The sequence below is a fragment of the Heterodontus francisci genome, chromosome 1, assembly GCF_036365525.1.
Source record: "Heterodontus francisci isolate sHetFra1 chromosome 1, sHetFra1.hap1, whole genome shotgun sequence".
NCBI lineage: Eukaryota > Metazoa > Chordata > Chondrichthyes > Heterodontiformes > Heterodontidae > Heterodontus > Heterodontus francisci.
Window position 1 is genome coordinate 36,025,693 of NC_090371.1, and position 21,128 is coordinate 36,046,820.

General features: G+C 39.9%; 1 protein-coding gene across 6 annotated transcripts in view; it reads left to right on the forward strand.

Moving 5' to 3' along the window:
- The window catches only part of LOC137368807 (zinc finger matrin-type protein 1-like), a 233,908-nt gene that overhangs the window by 87,210 nt on the left and 125,570 nt on the right, over positions 1-21,128 (forward strand). Inside the window, exons 1-2 of one of the 6 annotated variants that reach the window (XM_068029020.1) lie at positions 1,609-1,695; positions 19,017-19,177. The exons of 4 other annotated variants lie outside the window; for them this stretch is intronic. Coding sequence is in view for 1 of the 2 variants with exons in the window: in XM_068029013.1 (XP_067885114.1) it covers positions 1,557-1,695 (139 nt within the window). In the remaining variant the exon portion in view is untranslated. Of the gene's footprint in view, positions 1-1,550; positions 1,696-19,016; positions 19,178-21,128 lie in introns of those variants that run through there. One more of the 6 variants, XM_068029013.1, reaches the window with a different exon arrangement.

Sequence of the window (21,128 nt, forward strand, 5' to 3'; positions counted from 1 at the left end):
CCAGTGGACACTGCAGGGATCGGTGTGCTTGGTAAATGGTTCAATTAATCTCATTTGATAAATTTCCTGTCTTTTGCATCATTTGAGCGTTGCTAGCTGTGCGCAATGAAAAAGTTATATTTCTTTCAATTGGGTCAATAATTTGATATTTTCACAATCATGAGGACTCTAGATAGTGAGAAACTGGGCCTATTGGTGGAAGAGCCAAGAACCAAAGGACACTAATTTAAGTTGTTTGGCTAAAGAACTGAAGGTGACATGAGGAAATAAAAGCAAAATACTGCGGATGCTGGAAATCTGAAATAAAAACAAGAAATGCTGGAACCACTCAGCAGGTCTGGCAGCATCTGTGGAAAGAGAAGCAGAGTTGACGTTTCGGGTCAGTGACCCTTCATCGGAACTGACAAATATTAGAAAAGTCACAGGTTATAAGCAAGTGAGGTGGGGGTGGGGCAAGAGATAACAAAGGAGGTCTAGATTGGACCAGGCCACATAGCTGACCAAAAGGTCACGGAGCAAAGGCAAACAATATGTTAATGGTGTGTTGAAAGACAAAGCATTAGTACAGATTAGGTGTTAATACACTGAATATTGAACAGCAGCAAGTGCAAACGTGAAAAAAAACAGTGGGTAAGCAAACTGAACAAACTAAGATGAAATGAAATAAATGCAAAAAAAAGGATTGTAAAAAATGTAAAAGAGAATGTAACAAAAAGGAAGAAAAAAATAACTAAAAATGAAAGTAAAATGGGGGGCTGTCATGCTCTGAAATGATTGAACTCAATGTTCAGTCCGGCAGGCTGTCGTGTGCCCAATCGGTAAATGAGATGCTGTTCCTCGACCTTGCGTTGATGTTCACTGGAACACTGCAGCAATCCCAGGACAGAGATGTGAGCATGAGGAAAAACTTTTTTACATTAGATCTGGAATGCACTGCCTGGAAGTGTGAAGGAAAATTCACTCAGTTTTCAGAACGGGAATTGGATAATTTCCTGGAGAAAAAAATGCAGGACGACAGGGAAAGAGCAGAGGAATATGCAGAGAGCTGGTGCGAACACAACGGGCCGAATGGCCTCCTATGCTGTACCCATTATACGATTCCATGATTTTATGACACTGGAATGTCTCCTTAAGACATGAATTAAACGAGTTTGGAGGTTTCTGAAAGCCAGCTTTTTCAATATTAAAAATCAGTAGCTATTTAAGAGACCGGGACAAGATGTGTGAGAAGCTGCTTCAGCTCACGTGGCCGAAGGATTAATAACACCTTTCTGTGCCTGGAACAAGAAGGCGCCCCTCCCCCACTCTGAGCACGGCCGGGTCGCGCTGTGGCGCAGATGGGGGCGGTGCTATGGCCCAAGACTCAGGATGGGGGCGGGGCTGGAGGCGGTGATGAGCTCTGGACCAGGATGGGGGCGGGGCAAGAACCCAGGATAGGGGCGGGGCTAGGGGCGGTACTAAGCTCTGGACCGGGATGGGGGCGGGGCTGTGACCCAGGTTTCGTTGGGGGAAGGGCTTTAGCGCAAGCGCAGTGTAGTCGCTGATCACTTACCACCATGGAGATGAGCAGTCCTATCCCGCAGCTAGTGGAGAGTTTTAGAAAGCAAAAGGCCGGCTATTCATGTAACAGTCTGGCAGGGGGTGACAGTAGTAATAACAGGGAGATTAATAGATCCGTGCAAACGAACCGAGAAGGTGAGTTCAGCTGCAGCAGTCAGTGCAACCACGACAACAGAAAAAAATAATTTAAAGAAAAATAACCCCCCCGATCAAACTTAGAAGTGAGGCGGAGCGGCCTAGTGCTCCTGCTCCTCGCTTGGGCGAGTCGAGTGTATGTTGCCTGTCCTCTCCCCGACTCTTAACTTTCTGTTTTACTTCCCTCGGGCTGGTGGAAACGACATTACCAAGGAAATGGGGTCGATTAATTAAATAAATTTATAATTCTTGGCCTCGCCGACCCCAATAATATAACCATGAATTTATCCTGCTAAATAAGGAAGAGATTGTTTTTTTCAAATACATTTTTAAACCATTGTTGTACTAAGGGCCTGGGGTTATATCTGGATTTTTTTTAAAGCCTCTTTATGTAGTACTTTTAAACCGTAAGGGATGGGGGGAGACACTACTTAAAATAACCGAGATTTTTTTTCCTCTTTATGATTTTAAATGTGAAAATTGGTTTTAACATTTGTTTCAAATAATTAACAATGTTATATTCACGGTGGTGGCATTTTATTTTTTGGGGTGATAATTCTCAATTTGAAAAATCATGAAAATTAAAATCATTAACATTCCTTTGCAGTTTACAAAAAAATGTATAATGCTTATAAATAGGTGTCTGAATCTTGTACTGTAATTTTTATGGTCCTTACAGAAAGAGTGGCTAAATTGAGGCCACCCTTTTACAGGACTATAAAAAAACTACTTTTCAAGATTAAAAGTTCAACCTGTTATGAAAAGTGCTGTTTGATTAGCACAAGTTGTTGTGGCACTGGTGTAAATTATTACATAGCAAAATGTTATCCTGTAATGTAAAGGCAAATGATTATGTAGTTGGAATACATTTATAAAAAGGCATAAGTAATATTTCAAACTACACTTGCAAATTTTCATGGAAAATGCACTTTTTAAAAATACTGTTACCTCCTCATCCTGTAGCTTATAATTTATTTTCCCTATTCATGGCAGCAGATGGAAACTTGAAGGGGGAGGACTTTAAATCCAGCCTGTCATTTCAACCAGATTCATTACAGCACTGGCACAAATATCTTTCATTAACCTGTCACCATTTCCTTACAGTACCTTGCACTTAGGATTACTCACTTTGCAGTTTTCATTAGGGTGGTTACAATTTGAAATTATGCTGTGTAATAGTAGCAAACTTGTTAATACGTTCATTCTGTCATTTTAACAAAGGTGTTTGCCCAGATAAAATAGTTTTGAATAAAAATAACTTTAGTTAAATTTCAAATGAACGTGTTAACATATTTGTTACGAATATGTCAAAGGACAGTTTCAACCCCTAAAAGATTAAGTACACAAAATATACATACCAAGTAAAGCGTCATGGCCATCTGAAGGAGAGTTCCACTGCACATTCGGGCTGGTAAAACTGCTGCATAAACATTGAGATCTGTGCTAAAGATCATGAATAATGTATGTTATTTTGATTTACCCTTAGCACAGATAATGCTGAAGTTTACACAGTGGTTTTGGCCTACATTAACTCGTGTTGATTTTATGCAGTGGCAAAAATGGTTGCATACAATTTTTATTTTCTACTTTTGTTTCATGTTCATTCATCTGCATGGCTTTTAGTTGGTCAGGTTCACTTAACTGGCAAACTGGCATTTTTTTTTAAAGGTAAGATACTGCAGATACGGGAAATCTGAAATAAAAACAGAAAATGCTGGAAATACTCAGCAAGTCAGGCAGCATCTGTAGAGGGAAAAAGAGTTAATGTTTCCGGTCTGAGACCTTTCATCAGATGCTGCCTGACCTACTGAGTTTTTCCAGCATTTTCTGCTTTTATTTAAAAAAAGGAGCCTGGTTGCCAATGAAAGTAACTTCTTTGTGACCTTCATGATCTGACTTTGGTGGCTGTACAAGAATAATTAGTCCAGATCAGGGACCACAAAAGTCAGATGCACTAGCAATGATCAAAATAACCAAACTGTCAGCCTTCAAGAAGAGATGTGCAATCTTGAAAATATTGTGTCTCTGTCGATGGGTGAAAATGGAATCTCACTCGTGGATATTGACGACTGTTTCTTTTTGTACAGGCAATCAGAATTAACAGCATACCCTAATTTAATGTTCCAAGTGATTGTTTTGTGAAATACTATTACCATAATTATGTTTCCACAAACATTTGACATGAGCAGAATGGAAAGATTTACTTTATCATTGCAAGTACAGTTTAACCATGTATCTAATTCTTTGGAAGCTAAAATAAGGTTATTGATACTGGAGGGATGAGTTTCAGTGAGCGCCCTGGCATTCCTTGGCCTTGATTTTTTACATATTTAAGTGTCTGAATAAAAAAAAACATTCCTACCTTTCACAGTTATACCTTGTGAATACGATTTGACGGACATGCTTTTAAGTGCAGCACATATACAAGTTAACCACCCAAACATAAGTATGTACTGTTTCCAAAGGTTCTGTGCAAAGTAGCTTTGAGAGTATGTGGATTCCTGTTTAAAAACAATTCCAAAGTGTAAATGAAAAGCTCGGTTTGAGGGGTACTTTCAATACTGTCAGCAAGTTGTTTTTTGGTGGTTTGAGCAGAAATAGAATATATATTAATAGATCACTCCTCACATGCAGTAGACATCATGCTGCTTCCTAATGAAGAAGGAGGATGTGGTGGACATGGAACTGGGGAGAAAAGAAAGAAATGAATAGTGAACTGAAGGCACAACGAAAGTTTTTTAAAAATAGCATAGTAGCTTATCATTTCCAGAGGTCTGGACTAATAATCCAGAGAAGGTAGCTTCAAATAACATCATGCCATATTTCCACTTGTTTTTACACTGAATTCGAAAACTGTCATCAGTAAAAGTGCCCATGAAGCTCAGATTGTCGGAAATATCCAGCTGGATCATTAATGTCCTTTAGGGAAGAATAACTGCTGACCTTGCCTGGCCTAAGTGTGATTCCAGACCCACAGCAATATGGTTCAAGAAAGTCCATTGCCACCTTCTGAGGGCATCTACGGAGGGGCAATAAATACTGGCCTTGCCAGCAGTATCCATGTTTGGAATGTATTTTTTTTTTAAAGAGGGAAGTGACAAAGTAGAGGGAACTGGGTACAGCATTTCAGAGGGCAGCAGTAGTACATTGTGCATCCACCAGTGGCGATGTGGAGGGCATATGCAGGAATGGAAGGCACAAGAAATTTCAGATGCTGAGTGGGGCAAGACCATGTTGATTTGAATCTCAGAATTGTTACAGCACAAAGGAGGCCATTCGCTCCTTTGTGTCTGTGCTGGCTCTCCGAAAGAGCAATTTACCTTATACCACTCCCTGGCCTTCTCCCCATATCCCTGCACATTCTTCCTTTTTCAGTTAACAATCCAATTCCCTCTTGACTACCTCTATCCTCCATCACACACTCAGGCAGTGCATTCCAGATTCCAACTACTGGCTGCATGAAAAAAAGTTTTTCTTCATGTTGCTATTGCTTCATTTGCCCATTACCTTAAATCTGTGCCCTCTTGTTCTCGATCCTTCCACCAATGGCAACAGTTTTGCCTATCCACCCTGTCCATACTCATGATTTTGAATACCTCTATCAAATCTCCTCTCAACTTTCTCTTCTCCAATCTATCTACATAACTGAAGTTCCTCATCCCTGGAACCATTCTCGTGAACCTTTTCTGCACTCTGCAATGCCTTCACATCTTTCCTAAAGTGAGGTGCCCAGAACTGGACACACTACTCCAGTTGAGGCCAAACCAGTGTTCTATACAAGTTTAACATGACTTCCTTGTTTCTGTACTTTATGCCTTTATTAATGAAGCCTTGGATGCTGTATGCTTTATTAAAGGCTCTCTAAACCTGTCCTGCCACCTTCAATGACTTATGCACATATACACCCAGGTCCCTCTGCTCCTGCACGCCCTTTAGAATTGCATTCTTTATTTTGTCTTGTCTTTCCTTGTTCTACCAAAATGAATCACTTCACACTTTTCTGCATTAAATTTCATCTGTCATTTGTTTGCCCATTCCACCAACCTGACTATGTCCTTTTGAAGTTCTACACTATCTCCTCACAATTTTTGTATCATCTGCAGCCATTGAAATTGTGCCCTGTACACCAAGGTCTAGCTCATTAATACATATCAGGAACAGCAAGGGTCTTAACATTGACCCTTGGGGAACTCCACTACAAACCTTCCTCTAGCCCAAAGAACATCCATTAACCACTACTCTGCTTCCTCAGCCAATTTCGAATCCATGTTGCTACTGTCCTTTTTATTCCATGAGCTATAAGTTTGCTCACAAGTCTGTTGTGTGGCACTTTATCATACTTTTATGGAAGTCCATGTACACCATATCAACAGTATTGCCCTGATCAACCTTCGCTGTTACCTGATCAAAAAACTCCAAGTTAGTTAAACAGATTTGCCCTTAACAAATCCATGTTGGCTTTGCGTAATTAACCACATTTGCCCAAGTGACTATAAATTTTGTCCCGAATTATCGTTTCTCAAAGCTTCCCCACCACTGAGGTTAAACTGACTGGCCTATAACAAGGGTGTAATGTTTGCAATTTTCCAGTCCTCTGAGCCTATCCAATACCACCTCCTTATCAATTTCAAACCCTTCAAATGTCTGAATTACCTCCTCTGTCACCATGACTTGTGCAGCATCTTTTACCTTGGTAAAGACAGATGCAAAGTATTAATTTAACACCTCTGCCATTCCCCTGCCTCCATGTGTAAATCCCCTTTTTGGTCCCTAATCAGCCCACTCCTCCTTTCACAACCCTTTTACTATTAATATACCCATAGAAGACTTTGGGATTCCCTTTTATATTAGCTGCCAGTCTCTTTTCATACTCTCTCTTTGCTTCTCTTATTTGATTTCTCACTTCCCCTTTGAATCTTCTATATTCCACCTGGTTCTTGGTTGTATTATTCACGGGACATTTGTCATACACACATTTTTTCTTCATAATCTCTATCTCTTTCATAATCCAGGATTTGTTTGCCCTACCTTTCCCCTTCGTGGAAATATACCTTGACTGTGCCCGAACTATCTCTTTAAAGGCAGCCTGTTGTTCAGTTACCTGCCAATTTATGATTCCAATTTATCTGAGTCAGATCCATTCTTAGCCCATTGAAGTTGGCTTTCCCCCAGTTCATTATTGTTATTCTGGATTGTTCCTTGTCCTTTTCCATAGCCAACCTAAACCTTATGATACAATGATCATTGTTCCTTAAATGTTCCCCTGCTGACACTCGATCCACTTGACCCTCTTCTTTCCAAGAATGAGATCCAGCAGTGCCTCCTTTCTTGTTGGACTGGAAACCTACTGCTGTAGAAAATTCTCCTGAACATGCTCTAGGAACTCTTGTCCCTCTCTGCCTTTACGCTGTTACTATCCCATTCTATGTTCGGGTGATTAAAGTCCCCCATTATAATTCTTGTACCTCTCTGAAAATTTCCTTACAAATTTGTTCTTCTACATCTTTCCCATTAGTTGGTGACCTATATACTACACTGAGCAATTGCACCTTTATCTTCCTTAGCTCCAGCCAAAATAGATTCTGTCCTTGACCCCTCTAGGACATCCTTGGTCTCCAGCATTGCAATGTTCTCCTTCATCAAAACTGCCACCCCTCCCCTTCCCTTCCTTTCCTAAATACCTTGTATCCAGGAATATTTAGTACCCAGTCCTGCCCTTCTTTGAGCCAGGTCTCAGTTATTGCCACATTATGCTTTCGCGTGGCTATCTGTGCCTGCAGTTCATCAACCTTATTTACCACACTCTGCCCACTCTCATAGAGGGCAGAGATTTTTCTTCAAAGTTATCCTTGTATGAAAGTACAGAAAAGTAGAAGTGAGAAAAATACTTCAGCTGCAGACTTGCATGTGGAAATCAATAGTAATGTGTGAAGAAGCTTGTCAAGTTTGAATATTTGCTTTTTCTAGGTGATTTTATTAACTCTGAAATCTTGATTGGCTCTGTGAAAATTATGTAAAAGTGGACGTACTGAGCATTTTCCCTCATTTATGATGATGAAAATATACCACATTTGAACATTCCTAGTGTCTGGAAGAATTGTTTGTTTAACTTTAAGAATAGGCCATCAATTTTTGCATTTCAGTACAAAAGCAAAATGCTGTGAATGTTGGAAATAGGAAATAAAAACAGAAAATGTTGGAAATACTCAGGTCAGGCAGCATCTGTGGAGAAAGAAACAGGAGTTAACTTCAACTCTGTTTCTCACTGCACAGATGTTGCCTGACCGGCTAAGTATTTCCTGCATTTTTGTTTTTATTTTTGCATTTCAGTACTTCTCTTCAAACTGGACTGTCAATCATTTTATGATTCAACAGAAAGGAATGGATGAATATAGCATAGGTTTGTAATACCCAAAATAAAGTCTTGACTGCAATCAAGTTGAAAGCTGCAGTACAAAAGCTCCAGGTCTATCTGTTCCATAAGTGCAGCTATTTACCAGTATGATTTCAACCAGTATTTAAATCCTTTCTTGGCCTCGCCCCTCCCTATCTCTGTAACCTCCTGCAGCCCGACAACTCTCCGAGATATCTGTGCTCCTGTAATTCTGGCCTCATGAGCATCCCCAATTTTAATTGCTCCGCCATTGGTGGTTGTGCCTTCAGCTGCCTAGGCCCTAAGCTCTGGAATTCCCTCCCTAAACTATATCTCTCTACCTCTCTTTCCTCCCTTAAAAGACAACTTCTTGTTGTATGTAAACACAGTTTATTTTTAACCAAACATATTTCATCTTTAAAGATAAAGTCTCCCAACTAATACAGGAGATATGAGACAGTTGGTTAACACAGTGATGCTTCGCTGAATTCAACACAACCTAATAAGGATGAAGGTCTTAACTCTCTTTACTCTTTGTAAGTGTCCAATTTTGAATAAGTCTGCAGTATCTGAGTGAGAATAAGCCCACAGACAAAACTGCTCACAATTCTGCACTGAGTGGCCATTTGAGATGCTGAACCATTTACACTGATGAAGTAGAAGGTACCGGTTAGGGTAACCGGAAAGTGCCTGCTGAGATACAGAAATTCTTCACAACTGATACTCTGAAGGATAAGTAGATTTGTGGGTGGGGGAGGGGGGTGGTTTATGAACTTATGAGAAGCTTTACCCTGTACCTAGCCTGCGGTGTGCCTGTGAATGCTTGATGTTGAGTTTGAGTGTTCAGTTTCCCTGCTCTGACGTTCCATGGCTTACTAAGCAAAAAAACTTCTTAAAAATACAATTAACTTTAATTGCAGATTCATTGAGGTAGGTTAATGTTCCACTGGTCTAATTCAATGAGCCAGAAATAGTTCCTCTTTTCCTCAGGTCTGATCTAAGCTGTTGTTTTAAAAGGCAGATATCTTTACTTTTCTTCATTGGTCATTTAATACGTTTTGTTTAGACACTGCAAGTGACCTAATAAAGTGAACTGACTTGGATAAATTTCTGGATGCAGCGGTATGTAGGAGTTGAATTTGCACCAGAAGATAATTATTAACCTGGGGTGCATCCTATATGTTTCAACTCCTTCCTCCTGCCAAACACTGCTTCCTCCAAGCTGATTAGATCAATTAGACAAGAATATATATTTTTTTTTAAAAAGGCAAGTGCAAAGGGCAAGAAGGATGTCAGAAAAAAAAAAAATTCTTTGTAACTCTTTTTAGTCAGCGGTGAACTGCCTTCTAAAAATCACGAATTCCAATTTCTGTAATGAAAACTTTAATTCTTTATACACTTAGTAAGCATAATAATAAATGCTAATTGTTACAATTTTTTAGTTTCATTTTGAAGTTTCACCATTTGAAATAAAATCCCATCGTTGTCTGGTCAATTTATTGTGCCTATACATCTGCTCAGCAACAGAGTCCAACATAACATTAAGCATCTATATATTTGATTGAGGAGAAAAATAATAGACATTTAATTAACATAACATGTGACGAATCCTTGGAGTCCAGATTAACTAGCCATTGTAGAGTGATGTCCTCTTGAGAGACTTGTAAATAGAAAATGATGGCAGCATAGAAATTAGAGTAGCACACACTATTTTTTAAAGCAAGTCAGAATTAAGACTGTCTTTGCTACGAGGACTATTTTACCACCTTGTTTAGAAAGACATGGAATATTAGTGCAGGGAAATGGAGGACTTTTTTTAAATTTTATTTTTATTTTTTTTATTTTAGAGATACAGCACTGAAACAGGCCCTTCGGCCCACCGAGTCTGTGCCGACCAAGAACCACCCATTTATACTAACCCTACAGTAATCCCATATTCCCTACCACCTACCTACACTAGGGGCAATTTACAATGGCCAATTTACCTATCACCTGCAAGTCTTTGGCGGTGGGAGGAAACCGGAGCACCCGGCGATTTTCTACTCCTTCTCAACATCCTGTGCGGAGTTTGCAAGTTCTCCCTGTGTCTGCGTGGGTTTTCGCCTGGTGCTCTGGTTTCCTCCCACATCTAAAGACTTGCAGGTGATAGGTAAATTGGCCGTTGTAAATTGCCCCTAGTGTAGGGAGGTGATAGGGAATATGGGATTACTGTAGGGTTAGTATAAATGGGTGGTTGTTGGTCGGCACAGACTCGGTGGGCCGAAGGGTCTGTTTCAGTGCTGTATCTCTAAATAAAAAATAAATAAAAATAAATGAAAAAAATAAAAACATCAGGCACTCTTGGGTTGAGCACACTGCAGGCTGGGTGCAAAGTAAAGCTTCTCTTGTGAAGCCACCCTCCCCGCAAAGAATATGCTTCATCCTTCTAGCTATGAAGAGAGGTTGAGTAGATTAGGATTATTTTCATTAGAAAGACGGAGGTTGAGGGGGGACCTGATTGAGGTGTACTAAATCATGAGAGGTATAGACAGGTTGGACAGCAAGAAGCTTTTTCCCAGAGTGGGGGATTCAATTACTAGGGGTCACGAGTTCAGAGTGAGAGGGGAAAAGTTTAGGGGGGATATGCGTGGAAAGTTCTTTACAAAGAGGGTGGTGGGTGCCTGGAACGCGTTGCCAGCGGAGGTGGTAGACGCGGGCACGATAGCATCTTTTAAGATGTATCGAGACAGATACATGAATGGGCAGGAAGTAAAGAGATACAGACCCTTAGAAAATAGGCGACATGTTTAGATAGAGGATCTGGATCGGCGCAGGCTTGGAGGGCCGAAGGGCCTGTTCCTGTGCTGTAATTTTCTTTGTTCTTAAGAGTACCAATTGTGAAGTATATTTCTCAGCAGAAGGTACCAATTTAACCCAAACCTGTCAGGTACCTTCTGCTTCACTAGTGTGAATGGTTCAGCATCTTAAAGGCCACTCTGAGTGAGATTGCAAAAAGTGCAGAATTGTGAGCAGTTTTGTATTGTGACTTGCAGCTAAAACATTGCCACAAATTTTTTAATTTACCAGAGCCCCTCCTCAGTGGTACATAATTTTTATTGATTGAGTCCTAGAGGCCTCCAACTCCTATTGGAGATTCCCTTGATTTGTAAACAGGGCACAATGCTTTATCTTTAGGCTAGCAGTCAGTAAGATGAAAATCAATGCCCTGCAGCACCCAATCACTGACTTTTTGAGGGAGATATATTGGTAAAAGGCCATTTTTTGAAATAAGTAATGGGAGATTATAAAGAATATAATTGGTACCTGGGAAAAGTTCCAGCACAGTAATCTCACTGATAATGTGAGATGATGTAATAAACTTTAAGTGAAAACCATGTGTTTTTTTTTAAACAAACATCTGAACCAAGGTTGCAGTAGACTAAACCTCATATTTTCCTTTGTTTATTGATAAATATGGAGAAAGGAGGATTGGGGCATATAGAATAGGGAGTACTAGTGGTCAGGGCTTAAAGATGAAAAATTGGAAATCTGAAATAAAAACACAATACTGGCAATAAGCAATAGCTCCACTAGCACCTTTAAAGAGAAAAAAAAAACTGACTGACATTTCACGACCAGGATGTCCCAAAGTATTTTATAGCCAATGAAGTACTTTTGGAAGTGTAGTGACAGACAATTTGTGCCCAGCAAGCTCTCAGACAGCAATGTGATAATGATCTGTTTTAGTGACATTGATTGAGGGATAGATATTGGCCAGGATACCGGGCTTAACTCCTCGAAATAGTGCCATTGAATTTTTCACATCCGCCTGAGAGAGCAGAAGAGACCTCATCTGAAAGACACCACCTCCAACAGTGTAGTGATACTTAGTACTTCACTGGCATGGCAGCCTAGATTTTTATCCTTAAGTCTCTGGAGTAGGACTTGAACCCACAACCTTCTCACACAGAGGCAAGAGTGCGACTAACTGAGCCATGATCAACACAGAAAAGATAGGGTAACCTTTTGTGTACTGATCTTTTATGAATTTGTTGAGTTTAGCACACAACAGTAACCTGCCTTCTTGCACATCATATGATGGTGGTCGTTCTAAAGAATAATTGTGATACAATCACATTTATGGCATGATAATCATTAGTTGATTAACTGGGATTAACACTCATTTACTGCTAAAAATTTTGAAATTTTTTGTTGAACAAACGGCAGTAAACTGCAGGTGCTGGAAATCTGAAAGAAAACATCTCTCCACAGATGTTGATTAATCTGAGTGTTTCCACATTTTTACCTGTTTTATTTGTTCATGGGATGTGAGCATCACTGGCAAGGCCAGCATTTGTTGCCCATCCCTAATTGCCCTTGAGAAGGTGGTGAAGGACTGATTTAAAAATAACTAAGCTTAACCTGTTGAAATACCATTGTGTGGAGTTGCAGATGGGTGTGCACCATATTTCATCTCCACACTGAGTTCCTGGTCTGAGCCCTGTTCTTATGGGAAACATCTGACTAGTAAGTAAAAGGCCTGTCTAGGGAGAGATGGGCAAGCCTTATGAGTTAAAAACAGTCCATACTAGCATGCCTGTTGAGGGCCAGATCTTAGCAATATGTGCAATGCTCATCTACTCTTTTGGTCATCAGAGATGCATGATCTGAATAGAAAGGGAGAAAGTTTGAAGTCAGCAAATGAAAATTGCTGACAAAAAAAATTATCTTCATTTCAATCAAATTTCTTGCAGTGATGCAGATTTAAAAACATAATGGAGATCTAAATTAAATATTACATGCATGAAATATACTTTGTGAACAAAAATCCATACATAATCAGAATATCACTAGTGAATTTAGAATCAGTTAAATAAAATTATACTTTGTGGCAGCTCAATTTTGACACCTCTGCATGACTTAATGGTGGCACAATTACATAACTCTCATGTTCACTGCACAGTACTTTGGCTGTATAACTTTGGAAGAAGGACAATGCATGTCAGTCTTTACCTGTTACTCATGAGTGAGACAAATCATTGATTCAGCTACAGTTTGAATACTATGTCTAGTTTTGGTCACCCTACTTTAGCAAGAAGGCCAAGGCCATGGAGTGAATGGAGAAGAGATGTAATATAGCAGGGATCAGAGGCTTTAGTTGTGGGAAGAGGATAGAGGAACTGGGGGTCTTTTTACTGCAACAGCGAAGGTTATAAAAAAAACCTAGTAGATGATTACCTTATAAGCACCTTTCAGAATTTTTAAGTGTTATATAATTATGAAGGGTGTTGGTCAGGTAAATGGTAAAAGAAAATCTTTCCACTGATCAGTAACTCAATAGTTAGATGACACAAATTCTTCAAAAGGAGGGATGAGAACTTTTTTTTATAATGTTGGAACATGGGATGCCCTGCCAGACATTATGGAAGCATAATCAATAAAGGCAAGGGAATAAGGGAAGTGGATAAATGAAAAAAAAATGAAGCATGTGTGAGGGCAGGGGCATGAAACTAAGTTGATAACTCAAAGAGCTGGTACAGGCCTGATGGGCCAAATGGCTGCCTCCTGTGCTGTTGCATTCTGTGAAGGATAATTAGTCCAAGCTGTAGTCCCAGAGCTGCCCGACATTCAAGTTAATTTATATAATATATGCTTCAACAGTTCAGCATCAAGTTTATAGGTAAGAGTGCCTCATCAATGAATGATAGTATGCTACACAACACAACCCCTTTTAAGTATAAGGGTCTATAGTTTAAGTATGAAGTATTCCTTGCTTCTATTTGAAAGGCTGGGGGATGTGGAGATACTAAGTACTGAATTTGTTAGTTTACATCCATTGATCCTTCTGTTATGCTCAGTTACTCAAAGATCTTTGCAACGTCTTCTGTGTACCTGGCCTGTGCGTGTCGTGGTCACAATATTCACCTTTTGGTCAGTGTTAATGATGAAAGTGTATACAGTTGTTCTTTCTATTGCAGAAACATATTTTGGAGGCTTCTGTTCAGAAAAGTTAGAAAATATAGCGATGATAGAAGCAGAAATATGAGAGTAAGTGAATTAAAAATGAAGCAACATCATAGAGAATAAATGAGAAAATAAATCATGTACAATTATATTGAGATACTTTCTCCTCTATTTGCTGATCTGCAGGCAAATCTGTATGGTAGTTTAAAAGATACTTACAGTCAGTGGAATACATTGCATATACATTGATGTATTTTTTCTTGAACTAAAATAGACATAAATCTGTTACTTCATATATATCTATTAATATAAAAGTGTTTCTCCTCTCATCACACTTTGTATTGTACTCAAACTTCTGTGTCACATCTCCAGAAATTATAGAGATACAAAGACTGTCAATTATGTAAGGAATGCCCCAGCAGCAAAAAGAAACCCTCTGGATTCAAAATATCTGCAGCCTAACAATTGACATTAGTAAGTATAAAGAAACAAAGAAAGCCATCTACTCTGTGGAAAGAATCTCTGCACCAACAGGAAATCCTATAGTCAGCATGTGGCCCCTTGAATCACTTTAGCAATCGCACTTAAAACAGACAAAGCTAGGGTTGTGACCTATAGCCTCAGCAACAACTAAATTACTGGGCTTCACCCAGTGTTTAGTTAATATTATTTAGATTTTGTGGCCTTAAAGGGAGGGATCTTAAGTTTAGCAGCTGTGGTATGTTAATCCCATCCTGATGAACCAGGATATTATCTGATTTACTGCAAGCAAATCATCCACTCATCTAAGCAAAATTAGTACATGTCGGGCATGTATTATCTACATCCAAAGTTATTTTCTGTATCACACCCCTGAAAATATTAAAGAGGAACCCAACTATTTAAGATGTATAGGGCTATAGAAAGTACCTTGATTTATGAAGGAGTCAAAATGTCTTTACCCTCTGACTTTTCTTTGTAAACTCATTCAATGCCAGGTGTTTCTAACTGCAGTTTGAAATTTACAAGCACTTTTCTAATCTGCAAAGTTCTCTGACCAGATAACATTAAATACTGATTGCAGTGAGCCTGTATTTACTTAACTAAGCCTTCTGGTCTTGAAGAACAATAGCTCTATCTTTACAGTGGAATAGTATATTGTGCATTCAGCAGTGTAACACTGTTGTCCTTATCCAACAGCTAACTTGAGTTATCACCACAGGAGATCCATTGTATATGCATTGCTAAATGATTGCCAATTTTTCTTAGTATAAGAATGTAGGAACAAGAATAAAAAAAGGCTTGCATTATATACCACCTTTCATGACCTCAGGGTGCTCCAAAGCACTTTGCAGCCAATTAAGTAGTTTTGAAGTATAGTCACTTTAGAAAACACAGCAGCCAATTTGCGCACAGCATGCTCCCACAAACTGCATTGTGGTAATGACCGGATAATCTGTTGTTGTGATGGCGATTGAGGAATAAATATTGGCCAGGTCATTGGGGAAAATTCCCCTGCTCTTCTTCAAAATAGTGCCACGGGATCTTTTATATCCACCTGAGAAAGCAGAGGTCACAGATCTGAAACGTTAACTCTGCTTCTCTCTCCACAGATGATGCCAGACCTGCTATGTATTTCCAGCACTTTGTTTTTATTTTAGGTTTCCAGCATCTGCAGTATTTTGCTTTTATATTATTAAAGCAGAGGGACCTTGTTCATCTCATCCGAAAGACAGCACCTCAGGCAGTGCAGCACTCCCTCAGTACTGCACTGGAGGGTCAGCCTAGATTTCTTTTTGTACTCAAGTCTCTGGAGTGGGACATGACCCACAACCTTCTGACTCAAAGGCAAGAATGCTGCTAACTGAGCCACAGCTGAGAGGTCATGTAACCTGTATAGCCCTTGTTATTGTCCATAACTAGCATCATTACCTTAGCTTTATGGAACCAGTGTAATGATTTTTATTTAATGAGCTTACATTTTGTTTTCTGATCACTTGTACTCAAATGTTAGCCTGACTCAGTGGCAGTGTTCAGATATAGAAGGTTGCTTCATCAGGTGGACATAAACGATCCCGTGGCACCTTTTTCAGAGAAGAGCATGGAATTCTAGTGATCTGGCCCACAGTCGGCCCTTAACCAACCTCATCAAAACAGATTAACTGTCCTTTTGTCATATTAATGTATGGTGTACCTTAGTCTATGCAAATTTGGCTGCGATATTTGCCGTCATAAGAATAGTGACTATATATCAAAAGTAATGTGAAGTGCCTGGGGTGTCCTGAGAACGTGAAAGATGTATAAATCTTTACTCTACATCTAGCTTTCTTCTTAAGTCTAATCAAAAAGTAGCACAACAAAAGTGCAATCGTCAGAATATATCGATTTTCAGATAGATACTCAATCTGCAAAGATCTGAGTTACACAAACTAAATGGTACAGATAGAAAAGCAATCCTTATCGGCAAAGCTGTTATCTGATTAGCAGAAGTAAATTACATCAGTTGTCGCTTCTGGACTTATTTTGAAATTGTGCTGTTTTAGAAAACATTTAAAAATAAATTCTTAAATACAGGAGACATTAAGTCTCTTGAGTATCGAAAGTGATACTTAAATGCAAGATTCCCTGTTACATTTCTTTTTTAAATATTAATTTGTCCAGCTAGGTTACATGCTAATTAAGTACAAAATATAACAAAGAAGGGAGGTGAGTCAAAGAGCCTCAGAAGTTGGCAGGAAAATAGACAGCAGTGTAAGGAGAGAGCCAACTGTGTAACAGCCCCGACAACCAACTTTACCTGCAGCGCCTGTGGAAGAGTCTGTCACTCTAGAATTGACCTTTATAACCACTCCAGGCACTGCTCCACAAACCACTGACCACCTCTAGGCGCTTACCCATTGTCTGTTGAGACAAGAAGGCCAAAAAGGAAAGGAATAACAAAGTGCTGGAAATACGCAGGACCTGAAAAGAGTAAAACAGGTTAACATCTTGGATGCAGACATTTCAGTTGCTGATTGCTCCCAGCATCTTGTTTTTGGTTCAGCTTTCCATTGATTGCTTTTTTTTTTAAATCACATAATTTGCATACAAGTACACATATATGAATTAAATTGTGAATTAAAACAGTGACTTTCAATAGAGTTTATATTTGATGCTTAGCAGCTAAGTGTCTTTGGACAACTTCAGTTTGTAACATTGGCATTTATCACTACAACAGTGCCCTGATGTTAAGTCAATCAGAAACATAGGAATAGTAGTCAGCCATTCAACCCATTGAGCCTGTTCCACCATTCAGTTGTATCATGCCTGATCTGTATCTCTGTTATTTATTCTCTTTACAGCATATCTCTCGATACCCTTACCAATAAAAAATTATCCATCTCAGAATTGAAAATTGCAATGAACCCAACATCCACAGCCTTTTTAGGGAGGAGAGTTACAATTTCCTCTACCCATTGAGGAAAAAAATACTTTCTGATTTCACTCCTGTATGGCCTAGCTCTGATTTTAAGATTGTGCACTTGGGTTTCCTGGTCATATAAGGCCTTGAGTAGTTGCAAGAATCTACTTCCATCAATGTCCTTGTATAGTATTTTAGAACCAGTTACTTTGTTCTGAAACATGTATCCCAACAGGGTATTTTATTATTGAGAAACATCATTATAGTTGTGTCCATTTTCCTTGCACCCAACAATGACATGGGAAGGAGAAAAAGAAATTCGTTCTGAACAACTGCATTAATACAAATGGAAATCCTTCAGAGCAAACCGTGTGTAAGGAAGCCAGTGACCTGGGTAACCTCCAGTGGTGCAATTCACCACTGAAAAAGAAAGCAAATTTTCATTTATAAGAAAAAATGCACTGATTCATTATTTTTGACCTCCAGCAATTCAGGTTGAATTTGCCAGTGTCCGTTCATTAATTTTGGTGAAAAAAGTGCTCTCTCTCAAAGATGACTCGAGTAATTCCGTGGATGAAGGGCTTATCTTATGAAGAAAGGTTGAACAGGTTGGGCCTTTACCCATTGGAGTTTAGAAGAATGAGAGGTTATCTTATTAAAACATAAGATCCTGAGGGGACTTGTTAGAGTGGATACTGGGAGAATGTTTCCACTTGTGGGGGAGACTATAACTAGGGGACACAGTTTAAGAATAAGAGGCCTCCTTTTTAAAACAATGATTTTTTTTCTCAAAGGGTCATTAGTCTGTGGCATTCTCTTCCCCAGAAAGCAGTGCAGGTTGGGTCATTGTATTTATTCAAGACTGAGTTAGATAGATATTTGATAGACAAGGGAGTCAAGGGTTATGGAGAACAGACCACAACCAGATCAGCCATGACTTGACAGGGTAGATGCAGGAAAGATGTTCCTGATGGTGGGGGAGTCCAGAACCAGGGGTCATAGTCTAAGGATACGGGGTAAACCTTACAGGACTGAGATGAGGAGAAATTTCTTCACCCGGAGAGTGGTGAGCCTGTGGAATTCGCTACCACAGAAAGTAGTTGAGGCCAAAACATTGTATGTTTTCAAGAAGGAGTTAGATATAGCTCTTGGGACGAAAGGGATCAAAGGATATGGGGGGTAAAGTGGGATTACTGAGTTGGATGATCAGCCATGATCATAATGAATGGTGGAGAAGGGTCGAAGGGCCGAATGGCCTACTCCTGCTCCTATTTTCTGTGTTTCTATGATCTTATTGAATGGTCCAAATGGCCTACTCCTGCTCCTAAATCCTATGTTCCTATGTAATGCTTTTCAAAATAAAATATAGATTTTTTCCTGGATCGTGATATCATACCTGTTTAGGAGCAATACATGAAAGTCCAACTTAAGCCATGTCTTGTAGATAGGGAATATAAACAGAACTTGCTGGAAATATTCAGACAGCATCTATGGTGAGAGAAACAATTACCGTTTCAGGTCTGTGGCCCTTCATCAGAACTGTCCTGAAACATTAACTCAGTTTCTTGATTCACAGATGCTGCCTGACTTGCTGAGTATTAATAGCATTTTCTGTTTATATTTCAGATTTCCAGAATCCACAGAATTTTGCCTTTTGTTCTTGTAGCTAGGGAGCTGATTTTGGAGACCTCGGGCTTCTGTTGATTTGTCTTCAAACTCTAACCTTCTCAATCAGCTCTTCTGTCTGTTTACCCAAGGTTGAGTGGCTGTGACCTCAGGAAAAGCAGGCAAGTAGTGATGGCATTAGAAGTGTGAAGCAGAGAGTAGATGTGAAGAAATGTGCTGCATTCTGGTCCAGCAAGATATGATGTTATTTCTAAAATGTGTTTGCCTTTTGAATGAGTTCTTGTGTAAATCATTTGGGGAGTGAGACCTTTCTCTTTGTACATAATGAGTACCACATTTTTTATTTTCTAATTCATGAAACACATCTGCAGTAACTATCTGCGGCTTGAGGAGCTTCGGCTCAGAGTCAGTGAGCCAGAGGCCGAGCTACAGACACTGCGATGCATCGGGGATGTGGTGGTGGGGGGGGGGGGGGGTGGGGGAAGATACCTGGACACTTTGTTCCAGAAGGCATTCACACCCCTTAGGGTCAGTGGTCAGGGACAGGAGCATGTGACTGTGAGTGAGGCAGGTAAGGGGATCCAGAAGGCAGAAGGGGAGGAGGCTCAGCCCTTGCAGTTGTCCAACAGGTTTGCGGTTCTTTCAGCTTGTATGAATGAGAGCCGAGGGCTGCAAGGCGGATGAGCAAACTGACCATGGCACCGTGATACAGGAAGCCATTCAAGCGGTGGGATTAAATAGGAATGTACGAGTTGTAGGGGACAGTATAGTCGGGGATAGACACGGTTCTCTGCAGCCAAGAGCATGAGTCCAGAAGGCTGTGTTGCCTGCCCGATGCCAGGGTTTGGGACAATTGCACAGGGCTGGAGGGGAACTTGCGATGGGAGGGGGAGGATCCAGTTGTCGTGGTCCACGTGGATACTAGTGACATAGCTAGGACCAGGAAAGAGGTCCTGCAGAGGGAGTTTTAGCAGCCAGGGGCTAATTAAAAAGCAGAACCTCAAAAGATAATATCTCTGGTTATTACATGGGCCACAAGCAAATTGGTGTAGGGTAAGTAAGATTAGAATGTTAAATGTGTGGCTCAAAGATTGCTGCGAGAGAAATGGGTTTTGATTCATGGGGCATTGGCACTAGACAGGGGAAAGTGGGAGCTGTACCATTGGGATGGTCTTCACCTGAATGGTACTGGGACCAGTGTTCTGGTGAGTCATTTAACTAGGGCGGTAGAGAGGGCTTTAAACTAAAAAGTGAGGGTGAGGGATCAAGTGAGGGAAAATGTGATAATTTAAAGGGAGAGGTGAAGGCAAGAGAACAAGATAGCAATAAGGGTAATGATAATGAGGGTGTGATAGGCAGGAACAGAGCATACAAACTTAAGAGTGAGCCAACAGATAAAGCTAGAAGTCTTGAACGTGGAGGGTTCGGGAGAGGTGAGATTCAGAATTCCAAAGAGAAAGGCTGAGGCATTGGAACAGTGTAGAGTTGTGGGAAAGACAAGCAGAATGTGACAGGAAGGGACAGAGTTTAACAGAAATTGTACATCAGCGAATTAGGTCATTGCAGGGAATAGAAGTAACAAATGAAATTCAAGGTTCTTTATCTGAATGCGCGAAGCTTCTGCAATAAGATAGATGAACTAGTGGCACAAATAGAGGTAAATTATTTAGATATAATCGCCATTACAGAGACAGGGTACATACTATTTCAGAATGACAAATTGAATGGCAAAGGAGGAAGGATAGCCCTGATAGTAAAGGATGGCATAAGGACATTAGTGAGAAAGGATCTGGCCTCAGAAGATGATGAAATAGAATCAGTATGGGTGGAAATTAGGTACAGCAAGAATCAGAAACCACTGGTGGGGGTAGTTTATAGGCCCCTTAACAGTAGTTATACCATTGGACAGAGCATTAAACTGGAAATTATTGGAGCTTGCAACAAAGGCAATGTAATAATTGTGAAGGACTTTAATCTTCACATAGACTGGGAGAACAAAATTGGCAAGAGTGGCCCAGAAGATGAATATAGAATGTTTTCAGGACAGTTTATTGGAGCAATACTTTGTGGAACTGACTAGGGATAAAGCTATCTTAGATCTTAATTGTGTAA